This window comes from Ranitomeya imitator, chromosome 2 (assembly GCF_032444005.1).
Source record: "Ranitomeya imitator isolate aRanImi1 chromosome 2, aRanImi1.pri, whole genome shotgun sequence".
Lineage (NCBI taxonomy): Eukaryota > Metazoa > Chordata > Amphibia > Anura > Dendrobatidae > Ranitomeya > Ranitomeya imitator.
In genome coordinates, this window is record NC_091283.1 from 569,232,321 (window position 1) to 569,253,959 (window position 21,639).

The 21,639-nt window shown below is 46.2% G+C and overlaps 1 protein-coding gene across 1 annotated transcript in view; it reads right to left on the reverse strand.

The window, feature by feature from the left end:
- Positions 1-21,639, reverse strand: part of GSS (glutathione synthetase) — a 76,688-nt gene that overhangs the window by 48,001 nt on the left and 7,048 nt on the right. Inside the window, exons 2-5 of the mRNA XM_069752132.1 lie at positions 19,770-19,905; positions 5,374-5,519; positions 4,384-4,459; positions 4,155-4,294 (exon numbers count right to left, since the gene is read on the reverse strand). Coding sequence (XP_069608233.1) covers positions 4,155-4,294; positions 4,384-4,459; positions 5,374-5,519; positions 19,770-19,898 — 491 coding nt within the window. The 5' untranslated portion in view covers positions 19,899-19,905. The remainder of the gene's footprint in view (positions 1-4,154; positions 4,295-4,383; positions 4,460-5,373; positions 5,520-19,769; positions 19,906-21,639) is intronic.

The following is a 21,639-nucleotide window of genomic DNA, read 5'->3' on the forward strand; positions in this document are numbered from 1 at the left end:
CTGACACTGATAGTGCCCTGCTACTGCTGCAAAACCAAGATGTCAGCCCCCAGTGCATTCTTTAAACTCATAACACATGAAATCTGTTTCACATGCATTTCAAACTTGCTTATAGCAGCATGTTATGCTACATTACAGTGATTTATTAATGACCTACAAACGCGGTACCTTCCCTTTAACGGACCGCGTTATGCCGCGGTGTAACGCACTCCGTTAACGCTGCTATTACCCCTGTCTGACCAACTTTTTACTATTGATGCTGCTTATGTGGCATGTTGAAAAAAATAAAAAAAAAAATAAAAAATTACATATACATATACAGTTTTTTTTTATTATTTTTACCTTCCGTGGGCCCCCGGATCCAGCCATGGCCTTTCACGCTCCGGTGACCGGTCCATGCATTGCGGTCTCACAAGATGATGACGTAGCAGTCTCACGAGACCGCTACATCATCATCTCGTGAGGCCGCAATGGGACCGGGGCGTCGCAAGGAGCATCGGTAAACGCCTCGGCTGGATCCGGGGGGCGGACAGAGGGTGAGTATATAACTATTTTTTTATTTTAATTCTTTTTTTTAACAGGGATATGGTGCCCACATTGCTATATACTATGTGGCTGTGCTATATGCTACGTGGGCTGTGCTATATGCTACGTGGGCTGTATCTGTGCATCAAGAATCGTGGTATGTGTTAAAGAGGGGGGCCCACTGAGACTTTTTTCGCCCGGGGCCCTCAAAAACCTGGAGCCGGCCCTGGCTTCACTGATTGGTCACGGCCGGCCGTGACCAATCAGCGACAGGCGCAGTCCGCCCACGGAATTTGAACCACGCTTCGTTAATTGGTCGCGGCCGGCCGGCCGAATCCTGTGTATAAATTGCATTATTCTGAAAACTTCATAAATATACTACATATATATTCTAGAATACCCGATGCGTTAGAATCGGGACACCATCTAGTATCATATACCGTATATACTAGAGTATAAGCCGAGATTTTCAGCCCATTTTTGGGGGCTGAAAGTCCCCCCCTCGGCTTACACTCGAGTCATACCCAGGGGTCGGGAGGGGGAGCGGGGGCTGTCTAATTATACTCACCTGCTCCTGGTGCGATCCCTGCACGTCTTTTCCCCGGCGCTGACAGCTTCTTCCTGTACTGAGCGGTCCATGGTACCGCTCATTACAGTAATGAATATGCGGCTCCATCTCCCATAGAGGTGGAGCCGCATATTCATTACTGTAATGAGCGGTAACGGTGACCGCTCAGTACAGGAAGAAGCTGCAACGCCAGGGAACAGACGTGCAGGGACCACACCAGGAGCAGGTGAGTATAACGGGGAGCGCTGCGCGATATTCACCTGCTCCTCGTTCTGGCGCCGGTCCTTCTTCAGCAGTGATGCTCAGGTCAGAGGGAGCGATGACGTGGTTAGTGCGCGCCCTCTGCCTGAACGTCAGTGCAGGAGACGCTGAAGATGGAGCAGCACCGGAACGAAGTCAGGTGAATATTGAAAGTGCTGGGGGCCTGAGTGAGAGAGGCGAGTATGTGATTTTTTTTTTTTTTTTTATCGCAGCAACAGCAAATGGGGCAAGTGTCTGTATGGAGCATCTATGGGTCCATAACGTTTGTGCAGCACTGTATGGGGCCATAACGTTTGTGCAGCACTGTATGGGGCCATAACGTTTGTGCAGCACTATATGGGGCCATAACGTTTGTGCAGCACTATATGGGGCCATAACGTTTGTGCAGCACTATATGGGGCCATAACGTTTGTGCAGCACTATATGGGGCCATAACGTTTGTGCAGCACTATATGGGGCCATAACGTTTGTGCAGCACTATATGGGGCCATAACGTTTGTGCAGCACTATATGGGGCCATAACGTTTGTGCAGCACTGTATGGGGCAAGTGTCTGTATGGGGCCATAACGTTTGTGCAGCACTGTATGGGGCAAGTGTCTGTATGGGGCCATAACGTTTGTGCAGCACTATATGGGGCAGATATCTTTATGGAGCATCTTATGGGGCCATAATTAACATTTGTGCAGCATTATATTGGGCAAATGTGTCTATGGAGCATCTTATGGGGCCATTATTAACCTTTATGCAGGATTATATGGGGCATAATTTAATATGGAGCATCTTATGGGGCCATCAAACTTTATGGAGCATTATATGGGGCTCCTGATTCAATATGGATATTCAAAAACACTTAACCTACTGATGTCTCAATTAATTTTACTTTTATTGGTATCTATTTTTACTTTTGACATTTACCGGTAGCTGCTGCATTTTCTACCCTAGGCTTATACTCGAGTCATTAAGTTTTCCCAGTTTTTTGTGGCAAAATTAGGGGGGTGTCGGCATATACGGTAATTGGCCAGAGGCAGGGGGATCTTATTATTGTCAGCTATAATAAAAAGCAAGGCAGCAGTAACTGCAGTGAACTTCATTATTAGACGGCGCGGCATATCATGATTATACACTACAGCCCGCTTATTGTATAATACACACTGCAGAGAAAACAATAGATTTAATACCTCCCTATTCTACACTGGGGCACTTTAAAATTAGTGATAATGAGCCCTCAACTTTACACTGCTGGGGAAATTTTAAGGAAAATGTTTTTCCTATTTTTGCTCTCTAATCCTTAAGTGCACCTTATAGTCCGAAAAATACAGTATTTTAAAACATAAATCTGAAAAATGTGACGTGGATTTGTATTCAGCCCCCTGTAGTCTGATACTCCTAAATAAAATCCTAAGTGACCAATTGCCTCCACATAATTAGTAAACTGAGTCAACCTGTGAGTAATTTATTCTCATAATGCCTACAGATGTTCTGTGAAGGCCTCAGAGATTTGTGTAAGAGCATTAGTGATCAAACAGCATCATGAAAATCAAGGAACACACCAGACAGATCAGGGATAAAGTTGTGAAAGTTGTGGAGAACAGTAAAGCAGGATTAGGTTATAAAAAAAAATAAACTAAAAAAAAAAAAAAACAGTCAAAGCCCTGAACATCTCACGATGCTCACAATATCACGGATCACTGTTCAATCCACCAACCAAAAATGGAAGGCGTATGGCACAACAGCAAACCTACCAAGACATGGTCGTCCACCTAAACTGACATCCAAAGCAAGGAGAGCACTAATTAGAGAAGCAGCCAAAAGGCCCATGGTCACTCTGGAGGAGCTGCAGAGATCTACACCTCAGGTGGGAGAATCTGTACACAGGACTTTTAGGTTGCATACTTCACAAATCTAGACTTTATGGAAGAATGTTAAGAGGAAAGCCATTTTTGATAGCAAACCATAAGAAGTCCCATTTGCAGTTTACAAAAAGAAATGTAGGGGACACAGGAGTCAAGTGGAAGAAGGTGCTCTGGCCAGATGAGACCAATGTAGTATTTTTGGGGCTAAATGTAAAGCGCTATATGTGATGGAAAACTAACACTGCACATCACCGTGAAAACAGCATCCTTGCCATCACACATGGTGGCAGCATCATGCTGTGGGGAGGCTTTTCTTCAGCAAGGAGAGGGAAGCTGGTCAGAGATGATGGGCAGATGGAAGGAGCTAAATACAGAGCAATCCTGGACGAAAACCTATTAGAGACTGCAAGATACTGGGGTGTAGGTTCACCTTTCAGTAGGACAACAACCCTAGTCATACTGCCAGAGCTACAATAGATGGATTAGATCAAAAGCATACTCATGAGTGGGATTGGCTCAGTCACAGTCCTAGAACCCACTGAGAATCTGTGGTAGGATATGAAAATTGGATGGAGGCCTCTAGATGTGCAGCTGGTAAAGACATACTCCAAAAGGCTTGCCACAGTAATTGCAGAGAAAAATAGTCTTTATTGACTCAGGGGGCTGTATGTCACGATTTAAAAAAAAAAAAAAAAAAAAAAAATCAATAATACTTGCTATTTTGTGTTGGTATACCACATAAAATCCAAATAAAATATATTTAAGTTTGTGAGTGTAACAAAAAACTGTGAAAATGTTCACAGGGTATGAATATTTTTTCAAGGCACTGTAAAGCACCTCCTTATTTACTCTGGAGTTCTCAAATAAAAAAAAAAAAAAAAAAAGATCTTAAATAATAACGTACTAATAATGTGAAAGTTAAATCTGATTTGTCTGGCATTCTTACTGGTGCACTGCAGGAGTCCGAGATGAGAGTCCACCAAAACTAGCAGCGATAGTATTAATCTCAATCTGTTTCAGAGCCGTGGTTCCATCCACTCTGCAGTCAAACATGTAATCCGATCGATTAATGCCTAAAAACACAGTCTGAAAAATAGGGACAGCATGGTTACTTCTCAAAACAACATGTACGAAACAGACAGCTTCATAGATTTCTATAAAGAAAAGTGATGGACCTGAGCCAAGCCTTCATTCAGCACGTGTCTATAAATTTTGAAAAGCTGCTCTATGAAGTCATCCACTTTTATTGTGCTGGAAAAAAATATACAAAACGGGATTATTTTGAGAAAAGACCTGTTAATGTAGAAGAAAATGTACAAAGGGAATTTTTCAGCAGAATATTGCTATTCATATCAAGTACAGGCGCTTGGTGCACCCCTGGTGTGATGAAACATTTAAGTGTACCTCCCCATCTATTTGCTTTCCTTGCATCTCAACCCCCCACCCCACTACTTTGATTAAAAGGTACCTTCACACATAACGATATCGTTAACGATATCGTTGCAACGTCACGCTTTTTGTGACGTAGCAACGATCCCGCTAACGATCTCGTTATGTGTGACAGCGACCAACGATCAGGCCCCTGCTGGGAGATCGTTGGTCGCTGAGGAATGATCAGGACCTTTTTTTGGTCGCTGATCACCCGCTGTCATCGTTGGATCGGCATGTGTGACGCTGATCCAGCGATGCGTTCACTTGTAACCAGGGTAAATATCGGGTTACTAAGCGCGGCCCTGCACTTAGTATCCCGATGTTTACCCTGGTTACACGGGTGATGCAGGCGGACTTCGGCATCATTGAAGACAGTTTCAACGATGCCGAAGTCTTTCCCCTGATCGTTGGTCGCTGGAGAGAGCTGTCTGTGTGACAGCTCCCCAGCGACCACACAACGACTTACCAACGATCACGGCCAGGTCGTATCGCTGGTCGTGATCGTTGGTAAGTCGTTTAGTGTAACAGTAGCTTAACAGCTTTGGCCTCATAGGACCAGAGATGGTTGGAGATAGAGGAAAAACTAGTAGGTGAGAAGGCGCATGCAGCCACACACTCCGGTCCCGGCGGCAGTGCCAGGTATTGATGCGATAGACTCACGTGGGTTTCTTGCACTGCACTCGCAAATGTGACCCAGGCCTTAAAAGAAGAGTTAACTGCAGCATTTTTCATACCTTGAAAGTGTGTTTTCCAGGAACGAAGGGTTCTGGCTGAGACGATCCACCAGCAGATTAAAATCTTCTTGGACAGACTTTGCTTGTTCAAAAAGGGCTCTCGGTACAGGAGAAGGAAGCAAAGAGAAAGGAGCAAAATTGACCACCTAACAAAAAGGGAAAATAAGAATAATTAATAATTATATACCGGTCACTTACTTAGCCTTGCTTAGCTATTTACGATAGCACCATGATATATGTGTTGATAACTTACTGTTATGCACTGTAAACCCTTTTTTCACAACACCCTGGAAATTAAATTAGAGGGGCAAGAGATACAGACTACAAACTAAAATGTGTCCACACAAATATAGAAATGCACAGAGCATGGGAAACAAACAAGGATAATTAGAACTGCTAACACAGGAAGAGAGATATCTCATAGGCATCACTGAAACTTGGTAGGAGGATACACATGATTGGAATACAAACCTTGAAGGCTACAACTTATTAGATACAGGATTAACAAGAGGGGAGGAGGTGTTGCATTGTAAGTTAGGAAAACGTATCTCCACAGAGATCCAAGCTTCAGAGACTGGAAGCTCTGTAGAAACTGTTTTGGCAAGAATTGAAGGAGAGTAGAACAGAAAGGACACTATTGTATATCTTTACTATACGTCACTATTGTATGTCTTTACATCAGATGTCCCTGTTCTCAAAAAAGTACGACAGTGATCATGGGAGATTTTAACTATACAGATATTGGTTGGGAATCTCTCTCAGGCAAAAGTAATGGGTACATAAAATTCTTATCTTCTCTTGCTGACTACTTTATCTTTCAAAACGTATAAGAGAAAACAAGTGGATCTACAATCTTGGACCTAATTCTTACCAACAGGGTGGAAATGGTTGAGGAAGTAAAACTGGCTGGGAATTTAAGAGACAGTGATCATGCCATCCTCAAATTTTGGATTACAAGAGACGGAAGACCAGCAAGTGCTCAGACTTTAAAGTTGGACTTCAGAAAGCTTAGTAGCAAATCCACAAAATGGGACTGAAAATCCTCCAAAAATTCAAAAATACAGCTAAAAAAGGGGCAGTAACACTTACCTGCCCAGGTCTCTAAAATGCACTAAAGGATGCAACCAACCCACGTAGCAAAGTTGTCAGCAACACAGGTGCAAAATACTAAATAGACAGCCACTCACAGCATACCAATTAATGGAGGGGGTGACTGCTTAGTATGTTTGTACAACAGAGGCCTGTATAGGGCGCTGTTCACATGCAAGTAATGCATAGTGTCTGGTTCATATCCTATTAGTTACACCCATACTATTCGATCAGGTGGGCTGGCCAGCACTCTCTAAATGTATCCCATGTGAACACCCCTGTATGCAAGACCCAAAGTGTTGGGCTTGGTTGCACCCTGAAAAATAAAGTGCACAAAATAAATATAAATATGTGAGGTATTGATCGATATTTTGGCCAAGATATGCAAGCTCCAACCCAACTGTATTTTTAGACTTCAGAAAGGCATATTTTAATGGACAGAAAGAGGGTAATGTAGATTCTAGAGACGTTCTTTAGGTTAAGCGGCACAAGCGGGCAAGAGATTGTATATGGGAAGTGAAGGAGAGATTGGTGTCAAATGTAACACCCAGACAGCGCGCCTGCTGCCGGGTGTTATTATGGTGCCTCCCACGGAGAGGGAAATGTCAGATTTAGCGAGGTTAGTAGAGGCTGGGAGCAGAAGAAGTTCAGTTTTGGAGAGGTTGAGTTTCAGATAGAGAGCAGACATGATGTCGGAGACTGCGGACAGACAGTCACTGGTGTTCTGTAGAACAGCGGGAGGGTAGGAAAGGGTAGGAAAGGTCCAAGAGCTGGATGTTCTAAAGGACATAAATGTCCAAGAAGGATGGGAGATTTTGGTAAATGAAATGCTCACTGCATAATTGGTAATCCAGTAAAGGAGGAAGAATTGGAAGCATTTAAAAAGACCAGGATGGATGAACACAGAACTTAAAGCGAACCTGTCACCAGGTTTGGCTGAAATAAGATACGGCCACCGCCTTTCAGGGCTTATTTACAGCATACTATAATGCTATAGATAAGCCCTCAATCCGCCATGAAAGATAACAAAAATAAGTTTTATTATACTCACCCGGGTGGGTGATACGGTCCAATAGGAGTCGCAGGTCCGGGGCCTCCCATCTTCTTATGATCGCCGCCCTCCTGCTTGCTTCATGGCTCCCCAGCATCACGCTTTGCTCATTCAGAGCGAAGTACTGCAGTGCGCAGGCGCTGGGCCTCTCTGACCTTTCTCGGCACCTGCGCACTGTAGTACCAAAAAACATGGAAATTATATGAAAATAATCAAACAGCATTTTAGTCGTATAACTGTTATTAACCCCATCATGACCTTGGGATTTTCCGTTTTTCCGTGTTCATTTTTCACTCCCCTCCTTCCCAGAGCCATAACTTTTTTATTTTTCCGTCAATATGGCCATGTGAGGGCTTATTTTTTGCGACACAAGTTGTACTTTTGAACGACGAGGGCTTCTTTTTTACGTGCCGAGCTGGCGTTTTTATTGATACCATTTTGGTGCAGATACGTTCTTTTGATCGCCTAATGCAATGCAATGTCGCGGGACCAAAAAAAACGTAATTCTGGCGTTTCGAATTTTCTCGCAATGCTGTTTAGTGATCAGGTTAATGATTTTTTTTATTGATAGATCGGGCGATTCTGAACGCAGCGATACCAAATATGTGTAGGTTTGATTTTTTTTTTATTGATTTATTTTGAATGGGGCGAAAGGGGGGTGATTTAAACTTTTATATTTTTTTTTTCACATTTTTACTTTTGCCATGCTTCAATAGCCTCCATAGGAGGCTAGAAGCTGGCACAACTCGATCGCCTCTGCTACATAGCAGCGATCATTAGATCGCTGCTATGCAGCAGAAATGCAGGTGTGCTATGAACGCCGACCACAGGGTGGCGCTCACAGCAGGCGGCATCAGTAACCATAGAGGTCTCAAGATTCTATGTAGATCTGGGCAAGAAAAATGAAAATTACATCTACAGAATGAGAGGAATAGAACTAAGCAACAACACGTGTGGAAAAAAAACTTGGGTAGACTAATAGATCACAGACAGCACATGATTCAACAGTGTGATGCAGCAGCAAAAAAAGGCAAACACTGTTCTAGGATGTATAAACCCCTTAGTGACCGGGCCAATTATTACAATTCTGACCACTGTCACTTTATGAGGTTATAACTCTGGAACGCTTCAACGGATCCCGCTGATTCTGAGATTGTTTTTTCGTCACATATTGTACTTCATGTTAGTGGTAACATTTCTTCGATATTACTTGCGATTATTTATGAAAAAAACAGGATTTTTGGTTGCTTACCGTAAAATCTGTTTCTCGGAGCCTTCATTGGGGGACACAGGAACCATGGGTGTATGCTGCTGCCACTAGGAGGCTGACACTATGCAAATAAAAAAGTTAGCTCCTCCTCTGCAGTGTACACCCTACCGACAGGAAGTAGGATATTCAGTTAGTGAGAAAGCAGTAGGAGAAGCAACGTGTAAAAGCGAAAGAATAATAATATAATAATAATAAACTTTATCTACATAGCGCCAACAAATTCCACGGCGCTCCATAGATTAACAGTTTCAAACTCTCAAAGAGTGTTCAAAGAACTCAAAAGTATACAGTAAACAGAGCTGTTCAACTTGGGAGGGTGCTGTGTCCCCCAATGAAGGCTCCGAGAAACAGATTTTACGGTAAGCAACCAAAAATCCTGTTTTCTCTATCGCCTTTCATTGGGGGACACAGGAACCATGGGACGTCCCAAAGCAGTCCCTGGGGTGGGAAAAACATACTTCCATCAGGTCCAAGGACTCACCACTGCCGCCTGCAGGATCCTTCTGCCCAGGCTGGAGTCTGCCGTAGTTCGGCGAAAACATGTGGATGGAAGACCAGGTTGCCGCTTTGCAAAGCTGTCGGCGAAAGCCCTGTGACGTACCGCACTGGAAGCGCCGACTGCCCGGGTAGAGTGAGCCTTTATCTCAGGAGGGGGCACTCTGTTCTTGACCCGGTAAGCTCCCAAAATTGCCGTTCTAATCGAGCGAGCAATAGTCGCCTTGGAAGCCGGCAGGCCTCTACGCACGCCATCAAGGATGGCGAACAGAGAATCCATCTTTCGGAAAGCGGCCGTGCTAGCCAGGGAGAAACTCACTGCCCTGACGAGGTCCAGCCTGTTCCACTATCGCTCCAGAGGATGATTCGGAGCTGGACAAAGGAAGGTAGAACGATGTCCTCGTTGAGGTGGAACGATGAAAACCACCTCGTGAAATGAAGGAAGGCGGAGGCCTGGGACCACCTTGTCCTTGTGGAAAATCAAGAAAGGAGGTCGGCAAGAAATGGCCGCCAACTCAAAAACGCGGCGGATCGAAGCGATGGACCTGAGAAAAGCCACCTTCCGAGATAGAACTGACAGGGAAAAACTCCCTGAGAGGCTCAAAGGGGAAACCCCTAAGAACAACCAACACAACCTTTAAATACCATGAATCCACAGAGGCCCTGTAAGGAGGGACAGCGTGGGCTACTCCTTGAAGGAAGGTCTTAACCTGTGGCTGAGAAGATAATGTCTTCTTAAAGGGAAGAAGAGCGCAGGAACCTGGCCCTTTAGGGAGAGAGAGTGAAGCCCGAATCCAGTCCTGCCTGAAGGAAAACCAAATGGAAGGCAGGGAAAAGGACATAGGTGAAAAGCGGTTGGGCTCGCATGAACGAAAGTCTTCCGGGTACGATAGTAGAACCTGGAAGACAACGAAGGCTTCCTAGCCTGGATTGTAGTGTGACTCGACCGGGACGAAAGGCCAGACGCTCTTATAACTGTGGAGTCCACAGCCATGCCGTAAACTGAGCGACCGATAATTCGGGTGGCAGATCAGACCCTGGAGGCCAAAGCGTAGACGCCCACGCGGGAGGGTCGCGAGATCTGGAGACGAACCAAAGGAACCTTCCTGTTCCTTCGGGACGCAGAGAGGGCCACGTCCGGAGTCCCCCATCGAAGACAAATCTGATGGAAGACCTCCTGATGCAAGGACCATAACCCTGCCGCGAGACCCTCGCAGCTGCAGAAGTCGGCGGCCCAATTGTCCGTGCCGGGGATATGCACCGTGGATATCACCAGAACCATTGCCTCTGCCCAGAGGAGGATCTTGGATACCTCGGCCAAGGAGCTCCGAGTCCCCCCTTTATGACTGACATATGCCACCTCCATGGCATTGTAGACCCCTGAGAATCCTTCCCTAGTGACGAGGGAAGAGAAAGATGGCCCGAAGCTCGAGGATGTTGATCTGCGGAAGAGACTCCTGCGCCGACCAACGACCCCAAGCAGTCAGATGGCGAAACACAGCGCCCCAGCCAAGCAGGCTGGCGTCCGTCGTCACCACTTGCCAAGGAACTGGAAGGAAGGACATGCCCTGGGAGATGAGAGGTGACGTCAGCCACCAGCTGAGGGACCCTTGACTCGGGAAGAGAGTCGGATAGGACGATCCAGGGACAAGACAGCACTGTCCCACTGTGACAGAATGGCCTGCTAAAGAGGTTGAGAGTGAAATTGGGCAAAGGGGATTGCTTCGAACGTCACTACCATCCTGCCCAGAAACTTCATGGGCGATCAGAAGAAGGGAAGCCGAGGACCCTAAAGCAAGGGTACATCCCGACGAAGGATGGATCTCTTGTCCTCGGGAAGGAAGACTTTGGTCTGACGAGTGTCGAAGAGCATGCCCCGAAAAACGAGGCGCTGGGAAGCAACAAGACAGGATTTCTTCATGTTGACAAGCCACCCGAAGCGGACTAGGGTGTAGAGGACGATGGACAGGCTCTGGTGAGCCTGAGAAAAAGGGGGACGGAGCCTAGAAGAGGATGTCGCCGAGGTACAGAAAAAAATAATAAGCCTCTGACCATCAAGATGGCTATCAGCGCCGCCATGGTCTTCGTGCAAACCCTGGAAGCGGTTGCGAGAACGAACGGCAGGGTGAAGAACTGAAAATGGTCCTGGAGCACCACAAAGCACAGGAATCTGTGATGTCCCGGGAAAATCGAGACATGAAGGTAGGCGTCCTGAATTTCTATGGAACACAAAAGTTCTCGAACCTCCATGGAAGCAATTACTGAACGATGGGAATCCATCCTTAAGAGTCTCAGACAAACTCTCCAGTTCAGCAATTTGAGATCCAGAATGGGACGAAACTTGCCCTTTTTTTTTTTTTTTTTCTTATTCTTTTCTTCTTTCAGTACCACAAAAGATTGGAATAGCAACCAGTGAACCGTTCTTTTTCTGGGACGGGAACTATTACTCCGGCTTTGAGGAGAGAAGCGGTGGCTGCGAAGAAGACCCGGAACTAGAACGGGGACTCTTGGGGTCGGGATCCGAAGAAACGATCCCTGATTTGTGAAACGAACTCTATTTTGTATCCCGAGGATACAACTTCCCTGACCCATGCGTCCTCTGCTGAGGGGATCCAGACATCCCTGAAGAAGGGAAAAACCGCCCATCCTGGGAAGTGGGCTGGCGTCTTGCTGTGAGTCATGCCGAGGTGGATCCTCCAGTCCTAGCCCTGGAGGATCTACCCTGGGAGTAGCGGGAGCGCCAGGAAGGCGTGTGGTCTAAAGAAAACAGTCTTCTACTCTTGACGTGCCTGTGGCATCTGTTGCTGCGGGGAAAAGGAGTTTGACGCCACGAAGCGACGTAAAGGCCGAAAGGACCGAAATTGCCATCTAGGAGGGGGGCGACGAGGTGTAGACTTGTGCCTCCTGGTAGCGTCCTAATGATTTGGCCCAACTTAGAACCAAAGCGACGTGAACACTGAAAAAGGCAGGCTGGTAAGGGACTTTTTGAAGACAAATCCGCCTGTCAGGCCTTGAGCCAAACGGACTGACGGATGGCAACGGCATTGCTGGACACCTGAGCCGCAAAAGACGCGGCATCCAGGGAAGCGGAGACCAAGTATTCACCCGCATGAGAAAACTGGTTGGCAAGCTCCGCCAGCTGTCCAGGAGGGCCCCGTCCAGAATGCTCCGACGGAGTTGTGTGACCTTTGGATATGGATAATGAAACCCAAGTATAAGCAATGGCCGGGCAAAAATAGACGCAGCCGATTCGAAAGCTGAGCTCGCAAAGGATTCTATGACTCTATAGTTAGAATCTTTCAGAGATGCTCCGCCAGATAGCGGGAGGACCGTGTTGGAGGACAGAGTCCAATAAGCGGTGAGCTCCAGAGAAAAGGGATATAAAAAACGCCAAGGCGCTTTCCTCTCTGAAAGCGGCTGGTCGGATTCTCTTTTTCTCTCGTCAGGGCCTTCTTGAATTCAGGGTGAGAAGCGAAGACCTTGGAAGGTGGCTTCGACCGTCTAAACGAAACCGCCTGATCCGCGCGTTCCGTAGAGGGATCTTTGATGCCACGGGTCTGGTTGATTGCTCCAATGAGGCTCTGAACCATATCCCTGTTAGCGATTTGGTCAGAATGCAGCTCCAAAACGTCCCTCTGAAGGTGCGTCCGAAAACGCCTCGCCTGACTCGGGAGAGGATCGGGAAGAAGCTGACCGCTGAAATGGGCCGTGAGGCGAGATGGAACGGGAAGAGGAGTCGCAATAGCGCTCCGGTCTGGACCTCTTTAAGGCCTATCCTGGTAGGCTCAGACGGGGCTACTTGTGACCCGCTGGCTACTGCGGAGGTCTGCCAGGACAATCTATCCAGAACGGACACCGGGGTCTGGGATACCCTGGTGAGATCCGCCACAGATTGAGACAGAGCGGAAGCCCACACTGGGATAGGGTCCTCACTCTCTCGGGGCAGAGGGGGGGGGGGAGCCCAGAACGATGTGGGATCGCTGCAGTCCTGACAGGTGGGAGAGGACTGACCTAAGGGGAAACTGCCCTTACAGGAGAGCACAAAAGGTGCCTGACTAAAGCAGAGGAAGGATATTGGTCTGCAGTGCAGAGCTACTCACGGAAGATGTCCTGTGGATAGCTTCGGCTGTAGGAGGAGGTCGGCAGGGAAGGCAGGTCCTGTAAGAAATCACCGCTGGGTCCACACGCCGGGAGTGGTGTAAGGCCCCGCACTCTGAAGTCCGCAGCATGAGCCAAGAAGCGCCGAAAGCAGCCGGCGCTGAAGCTGCATGATTGAGAGTACAAAGATGGCGCCGGCCGCAGTCTGTGCTGAGGCCAAGAGGAGTGGGCGGGGCTAAGCGCCGGAGAGGAGAGAGGGGAAGACGCGGGAGAAAAGCCCGCCGGAAAGAGGACGGGGGCGGAGCCATAACGCCGCGCTAGGCCCCGACCGAAGCCGGGGCCTAAATTAGCTCCCGGTGGCCGTCGGGAATGGAAGCCGCGGCGTGGAGGCCCCGCAAGGCTAGCCCACCCGACGGAGAGAGCGGGGGCTAGAGTCACTGCGGCGCGGTCTGTGCCTAGGCCAGGGAGTGGCTGGGGCAAAGCGCCGGAGAGAAGGGGGAAAACGCGGGAGAAAGACCCGCCGGAAAGAGGATGGGGGCGGGGCCGAAACGCCGCACTAGGCCCCGACAGAAGCCGGGGCCTAAATTAGCCCCCGGTGGCCGGCAGAAAAGGTCCAGGCCCCGACCGAAGCCGGGCCTGGATTAGAGCCTGGTGACCGCTGTGGGGGAGAGACGCCGTGGAAACCTTACAAGGCCCCGGCGCTACCGCCGCAATGAACCCCTTCTCTGGTGGACCCATGTGCCGCACAAGGGAAGCTGAAGAGAGATCCAGGGTGAGGTAAGAGCCCTGGACCCCAAACTGTGGGACACAGTGACTTCCCCATAAAACAACCCCTGAGCCCCACTCTTAGATTGCTAGACAGGGGAGAAAATACTCACCTTTCTTCATCTGTATACTTACCCTTGAATGATCTGGGATGGTATGGGGAAAATACTCACCTCAAACCTCCCACGCCGGTACTAACCTGAAGAGGAATGAGACGTCCAGGAGCTGATGGACGTCCTCGTCTCCGCAACCGACAGGCTCTGGTGGGCGAGTGGGTGGGGGACGGAGCCAGGACCGGACTTCTGAGCACGCTTGTGTGCTAGGATCTTGGTCCTGGAGAGGGATCTATGAGGATACGGGGTGGCAGTACACGCCGTACTCATAGTCCGTATTGTGGGACTACAGGTGTGACTGTTCACCCTGTATCCCTCGGGAAAACCTGAAAAGAAAATGACGTACATTGAGGTAGATAAGGGTCTAATGAAAGACCCGTGTCCACCTCCTACTGACACTAAGCTAAACTGAATATCCTACTTCCTGTCGGTAGGGTGTACACTGCAGAGGAGGAGCTAACTTTTTTATTTGCATAGTGTCAGCCTCCTAGTGGCAGCAGCATACACCCATGGTTCCTGTGTCCCCCAATGAAAGGCGATAGAGAAAACAGAAATATGGCGAAAATTTTTAAAATTTTGCAATTTTCAAACTTTGTATTTTTATGCCCTTAAATCAGAGATATGTCACGAAAAATAGTTAATAAATAACATTTCCCACATGTCTACTTTACATCAGCACAATTTTGGAAACAAAATTTTTTTTTGTTAGGGAGTTATAAGGGTTAAAAGTTGACCAGCAAATTCTCATTTTTACAACACCATTTTTTTTTTTAGGGACCACATCACATTTGAAGTCATTTTGAGGGGTCTATATGATAGAAAATACCCAAGTGTGACACCATTCTAAAAACTACACCCCTCAAGGTTCTCAAAACCACATTCAAGAAGTTTATTAACCCTTTACGTGCTTCACAGGAACAGAAACAATGTGGAAGGAAAAAATGAACATTTAACTTTTTTTTGCAAACATTTTAATTCAGAACCATTTTTTTTTTATTTTCACATGTGTAAAAACAGAAATGTAACCATAAATTTTGTTATGCAATTTCTCCTGAATACGCCAATACCCCATATGTGGGGGTAAACCACTGTTTGGGCGCACCGCAGAACTTGGAAGTGAAGGAGCGCCGTTTGACTTTTTCAATGCAGAATTGGCTGGAATTGAGATCGGACGCCATGTCGCGTTTGGAGAGCCCGTGATGTGCCTAAACAGTAGAAAACACCCACAAGTGACACTATTTTGGAAACTAGACCCCCCATGGAATTTATCTAGATGTGTGGTGAGAACTTTGAATGCCCAAGTGCTTCACAGAAGTTTAGAATGCAGAGTCGTGAAAATAAAAAATTTTTTTTTTTCCACAAAAAAGATATTGTAGCCCCCAAGTTTTTATTTTCACAAGGGTAACAGGAGAAATTAGACTCCAGAATTTGTTGTCCAATTTATCCTGAGTACGCTGATGCCCCATATGTGGGGGTAAACCACTGTTTGGGCGCACGGCAGAGCTCAGAAGGGAGGGAGCACCATTTGACTTTTTGAGCGCAAAATTGGCTGTCGTGTTTGGAGACCCCCTGATGTACCTAAACAGTGGAAACCCCCCAATTCTAGCTCCAACCCTAACCCCAACACACCCCTAACCCTAATCCCAACCTGATCCATAATCCTAATCACTAACCCTAACCATAATCACAACCCTTACCCCAAAACAACCCTAATGTCAACCCTAACCATAACCCTAATCAAAACCCTAAATCCAACACACCTCTAATCCTAATCTCAACCCTAACCTCAAACCTAACCCTAATCCCAATACACCCCTAATCACAACCCTAACCTTAACCCTAATCCCAAGCGTAACCCTAATGCCAACCCTAATACCAACCCTAATCCTAACCCTAATCCCAACTCTAACCCTAACCTTAGCCCCAACCCTAACCCTAAGGCTACTTTCACACTTGCGTCGTTTGGCATCCGTCGCAATCCGTCGTTTTGGACAAGAAACGGATCCTGCAAATGTGCCCGCAGGATGCGTTTTTTGCCCATAGACTTGTATTGCCGATGGATCGTGACGGATGGCCACACGTCGGGGCCGTCGTTCGCTGGATCAGTGTTTTGGCGGACCGTCAACACAAAAAAACGTTCAATGTAACGTTTTTTTGTACATCGCATCCGCCATTTCTGACCGTGCATGCGTGGCCGTAACTCAGCCCCCTCCTCCCCAGGACATAGATTGGGCAGCGGATGCGTTGAAAAACTACATCCGCTGCCCACGTTGTGCACAATTTTCACAACGTGCGTCGGTATGTCGGGCCGATGCATTGCGACGGCCCCGTAGCGACGTAAGTGTGAAAGAAGCCTAACCCTAAATTTAGCGCCATCCCTAACCCTAAATTTAGCCCCAACCCTAACCCTAAATTTAGCCCCAACTGCTCTTCTCCTGCCGGCCGGCAGATTGAGACAGATGGCGGGCGCACTGCGCATGCGCCCGCCATTTTCTTTTCCCCAGAAGATGCTGGCGGCCAGGAGGAGCAGCAGGAGGACCCAGGGACACCGGTAAGTATGATAGGGTCCCCGAATCCCCCTATTTCTCTGTCCTCTGATGTGCGATCACATCAGAGGACAGAGAATTACACTTTGATTTTTTATTTTTTTTGCGGTTGCCGGTAAACAGTTAATTACCAGCGATCGCAAAACAGGGGTCGGTAAAACCGACCCCGATCATGCTCTTTGGGGTCTCGGCTACCCCCGGTAGCCGAGACCCCAAAGATTCTCCCGGGGCCGGCCAGCGCACTGCGCATGCGCCCACCATTTTGAAGATGGCGGCGCCCATCGGGAGCCACGAGGAGCACCGGGGGAGACAGGTGAGTATCAGGGGGCGATCGGGGACCCCTTTTCTCTGTCCTCTGATGTGCGATCACATCGGAGGACAGAGAAATTAAAAAGAAATCGCGTTTTTTTTTGTTTTTTGTTTTTTTGCGCGATCGCCGGTAAACGGTTAATTACCGGCGATCGCAAAAGCGGGGTCGGTAAAACCCCCCCCCGAATCATGTTCTCTGGGGTCTCGGCTATCCCCGGCAAATCCGACTCTGGGGGGCGCTATTTACTTTTTCCACAGTGCCGTTAATTAACGGCACTGTGGTTTAAGTACCCTTAGCGGCCGCCGTTAAAAGGCGTATCGGCGGTCGCTAAGGGGTTAAGAGAAGCATAGTCTAGATCACGTGAAGTAATTATACCCCGCTACTCCTTGGTCAGGCCATATCTGGAATACTGTGTTCAGTTCTGGGATACACATTTTAAAAGAGACACTGAAAAACTGGAGCAAGTTCAGAGAAGAGCTATCAGGATGTTAGTGGACTGGAAAATATGTCTTACGAGGAACGATTAAAGGATCTGTGAATATTTAGCTTGCAAATAAGATGGCTAAGAGAAGACTTAATAGCTGTCTACAAATATCTGAAGGGATGTAACAGTGTAGAGGGATCATTATTCTCATTTGCACATGGAAACACGAGAAGCAATGGAATAAAACTGAAAGGGTGAAGATACAGATTAGATATTAGAAAAAAAACTTTGACAGTGAGGGTGATCAATGAGTGGAACTGGCTGTCAATGATAGGTAGTGAGTTCTCCTTCAATAGAAGTCTTCAAACAGGGGCTGGTCAGGCATTTGTCTGAGTTGGTTGTGTGAATTCTGCATTTAGCTGGGAGTTTATCACGATGATCCTTAACCCCTTCTGCAAGCTGACGGAATAGTACGTCAGCTGGCAGTATCCCCAGCTTTGAGGTGGGCTCCGGCGGTGAACCCACCTCAAAGCTGCGACATGTCAGCTGTTTTCAACAGCTGACATGTGCCCGCAATGGTGGCGAGCAGAATCACGATCCGCCTGTGCCCATTAACCAGTTAAATGCCACTGTCAAACTGACAGCGGCATTTAACAAGCGAAGCCGGCCGGAAGTAAGCGCACCGCTGACCCCCGTCACGTGATCGGGGGTCATCGGTGCGTTTTCATTACAACCAGTGGTCTCCTCGAGACCTCTATGGTTGTTGATGGCAGATTGCTATGAGCGCCACCCTGTGGGCGGGCTCATAGCAAGCCTGTAATTCTGCTGCATAGAGGTGATCTGTGCATTACCTCTATGTAGCAGAGGCAATCAAGTTGTGGATGCTTCTAGCCACAATTAAAAAAAAAAAAAAGTGTTTAAAATATAAAAAAAATATATATTTTTTAAAAATGTAAAAGTTCAAATCACCCCCCTTTGGCCCCAATCAAAATAAAACAGTAAAATAGAAATTAAACCTACACATTTTTTATCGCCCAATCAATTAAAAGAGATTAACTTGATCGCTAAATGGCGTAGCGAGAAAAAACAAAAATCAAAATGCCAAAATTATGTTTTTTTGGTCGCCAAATGCAATAACGGGCGATCAAAAGAACGTATCTGCACAAAAGTGGTATAATTAAAAAAGTCAGCTCAGCATGCAAAAAAATAAGCCCTCAACCCCAGATAACACAAAATGGAGACGCTATCGTATCGAAAAATCGCGCAATTTTTAAATTTTTTTTAAAGCAAACTTTGGAATATTTTTTTACCACTTAGATAAAAAAAAACCTAGACATATTTGGTGTCTATGAACTCGTAATTACATAGAGAATCATAATGGCAGGTCAATTTTAGCATTTAGTGAACCTAGCAAAAAAGCCAAAACAACAAGTGTGGGATTGCACTTTTTTGCAATTTCATCGCACTTGGAATTTTTTTTTCCCGTTTTCTATTACATGGTAAGATGAATGGTGTCGTTCAAATGTACAACTCGTCCTGCAAAAAACAAATCCTCACATGGCCATATTGACAGAAAAATAAAGAAGTCATGGCTCTGGAAAGAAGGGGAGCGAAAAACGAAAACACAAAAAAAAGCTCCGGGGGTTAAGGGGTTAATGTTCCTGCCAACTCTAACATTCTATGATTTAAAGCTGCTTTTCTGACCACAACCGCAACTGATCACAAGAGGATGTAACTCCACTGCAGTCCCAGAGATGACAACGTCCATAAGAATGCAGCTGCGTCTGGTACTGCAGCTGTGCTCTGACACAACCACATGCACATGGATACTACTATGTCTCGATACAGCAAAGAAGGATCTGAAAAAGGTACACAGATGCTTGCTGTGTTTTTCTTTCCGCTGATTCTTCTGGGACCACACATTGAGGACTTACCTTAGGGATTCATTTGAACATAAAAGTGATGACCATATCAGACATTTACATTGATGCACTGCAGAGCTGGCTGTCAGTCAGCGCCGCAGCAGCAGGTTACAGCAGCCGCTGCCCACTATGTACTGAGCGGTGACTGAATCACGCTCATTTCCTCCCACCAGTGGGGCTCTCAGTGCAGCTTCGGAACATTAATCTGTAGATGAACCCCATATCTGCAGGTTAATAGCGGTTTTTCACATGACCAGTTCCCTCAAACCAACTAGACCAATAAACAGCAGCATTTATGACCAACATTACTTACATCTGATGAGTTTGGACTTTCCTTCGTTCTCATAACTATTCCTTGCAGGAGGGCTGTATCAATAGCAATGGGGACGGTTTCCTCAAGCAGCTTTGCATTGTTATATACGTCTGCCCATAAGTCGGACATTTTGGAGCTGTGTAGAGAAAAATATCAATATATTCAGAAAATAGTGTTGTAGCTGGAGGACCCCTGTGAGTGTAACTGGGAGGGAAGGCGAAAACAGGGCTTCATCTAGTGAAAAAACTACTTTCAGGATTTGGCTTTAGACAAATTGTTTTTCTTTTTTCCCCCCATATTTCAATACTTTATTTCTAAAAGTAATTTTACACATTAAAAATGGCGGCATATTAGGATGTTCAGGAGAACACATACCATGCCTTCTTATCATGCCAATAATAAAGGTTTTGATGTAATATTTTGAGTTTACAACTGGACATTCACATAGCATTAAGCATCTGAAAACTGTTTCCATAAGCTACACAGAGAACATGAACTCTTAAAAGGAGTCGTTCACATTAATCCCATCGCACGTAACAAACCTCTGTAATAAATTTAAGAGATCACAAAGAAAACAGATGTATGTCAGCTATGTATGTGGTGTATCACATCCTGGTAAATCAATGTTTTTCCTAGAGGATAACTAATATTTGCAGGCTCCAGAATGAGTAAACTGAGAATCCATCAGAGAGTTGCTCTCATTGGAAAGTTTACAGTCGTTTCCTTCCCTCTTCTGAGCTAGTCTCTGCTTTTTCTTACCATAAAGTTCAGCTCAACTTTCATGTGCTCTATAAATCTGCTGAGAGGAGCTCAGAAGAAAAATAGATAACGGCTACACTTTTTCCAGTCCGAACACGCTCACTGAAGGATTCTCAGGGAACTCACTCTGCAGACAGTAATATCAGTGCATTTATTTATAGGAAAAATAAATAATGAAATCATGTAAATTAAAAAAGAAAACAAAATGACAACAGGAGTCAAAATCATGCAACCTCCTCCTTGTGTTTGACCTTATTTTGTATCATAGAACAATTGAGAGTGAGAAAAAAAGATTTCTTATTATCTTCTTCCTCGCTTCTCTGTGCGAAGCCTCTCTGCTGGTTATAAAAAAAGATAGGGAAGAAAAAAAAAAAAAGAAAAAAAAAAAGCCTTTGAGGGGAGAGATTTGAGCAATTATATAATGAATCCAAAGAATGTGCGAGCGGTGCAATAAGAAGTGCAGGCGGCACTCCGGCCATGGTGACGGTGGGCACTGATTGGAGGTTGTCAGGCTTTCTGGGAGTAGTGCCAGGAATTACATGGACTGAGGAGTTAAGAGAAGCCAATAAAGAGGAAGTATGTGAAGATTAACATCATGTTTTCGGATTCACTAGGGTTAGGTGTATGCAAAAATCATGTCTTCTCAAGAAGTCAATAAGCTGCTTTACCAGTCAGAATAAGGCAGTAATCCAACAATACGCTCTTTACTTCTCCTACTATAGGTTATAGAAAATACAGTATATACCTATTCCACTGAGCCTTCCACCGCCAATTCTTTGGTAAAACGCTCCATGACTTATAAACGCTCCATGAATTCTATAATTTGTAAAGCGCTGCGGAATATGTTGGCGCTATATAAATAAAAATTATTATTATTATTATGACTTAGGCTATGTGCACACAGTGTGTTTTTTCCGTGCGGAAATGGGCCAAAAATGCTGTGGAATCCTTATGCCAGCTAATTCAATGACAATCCTCAAGTGTTGTGCACAGGATCAGTAGTTTTCCTTAACCCCTTCATGACCCAGCCTATTTTGACCTTAAAGACCTTGCCGTTTTTTGCAATTCTGACCAGTGTCCCTTTATGAGGTAATAACTCAGGAACGCTTCA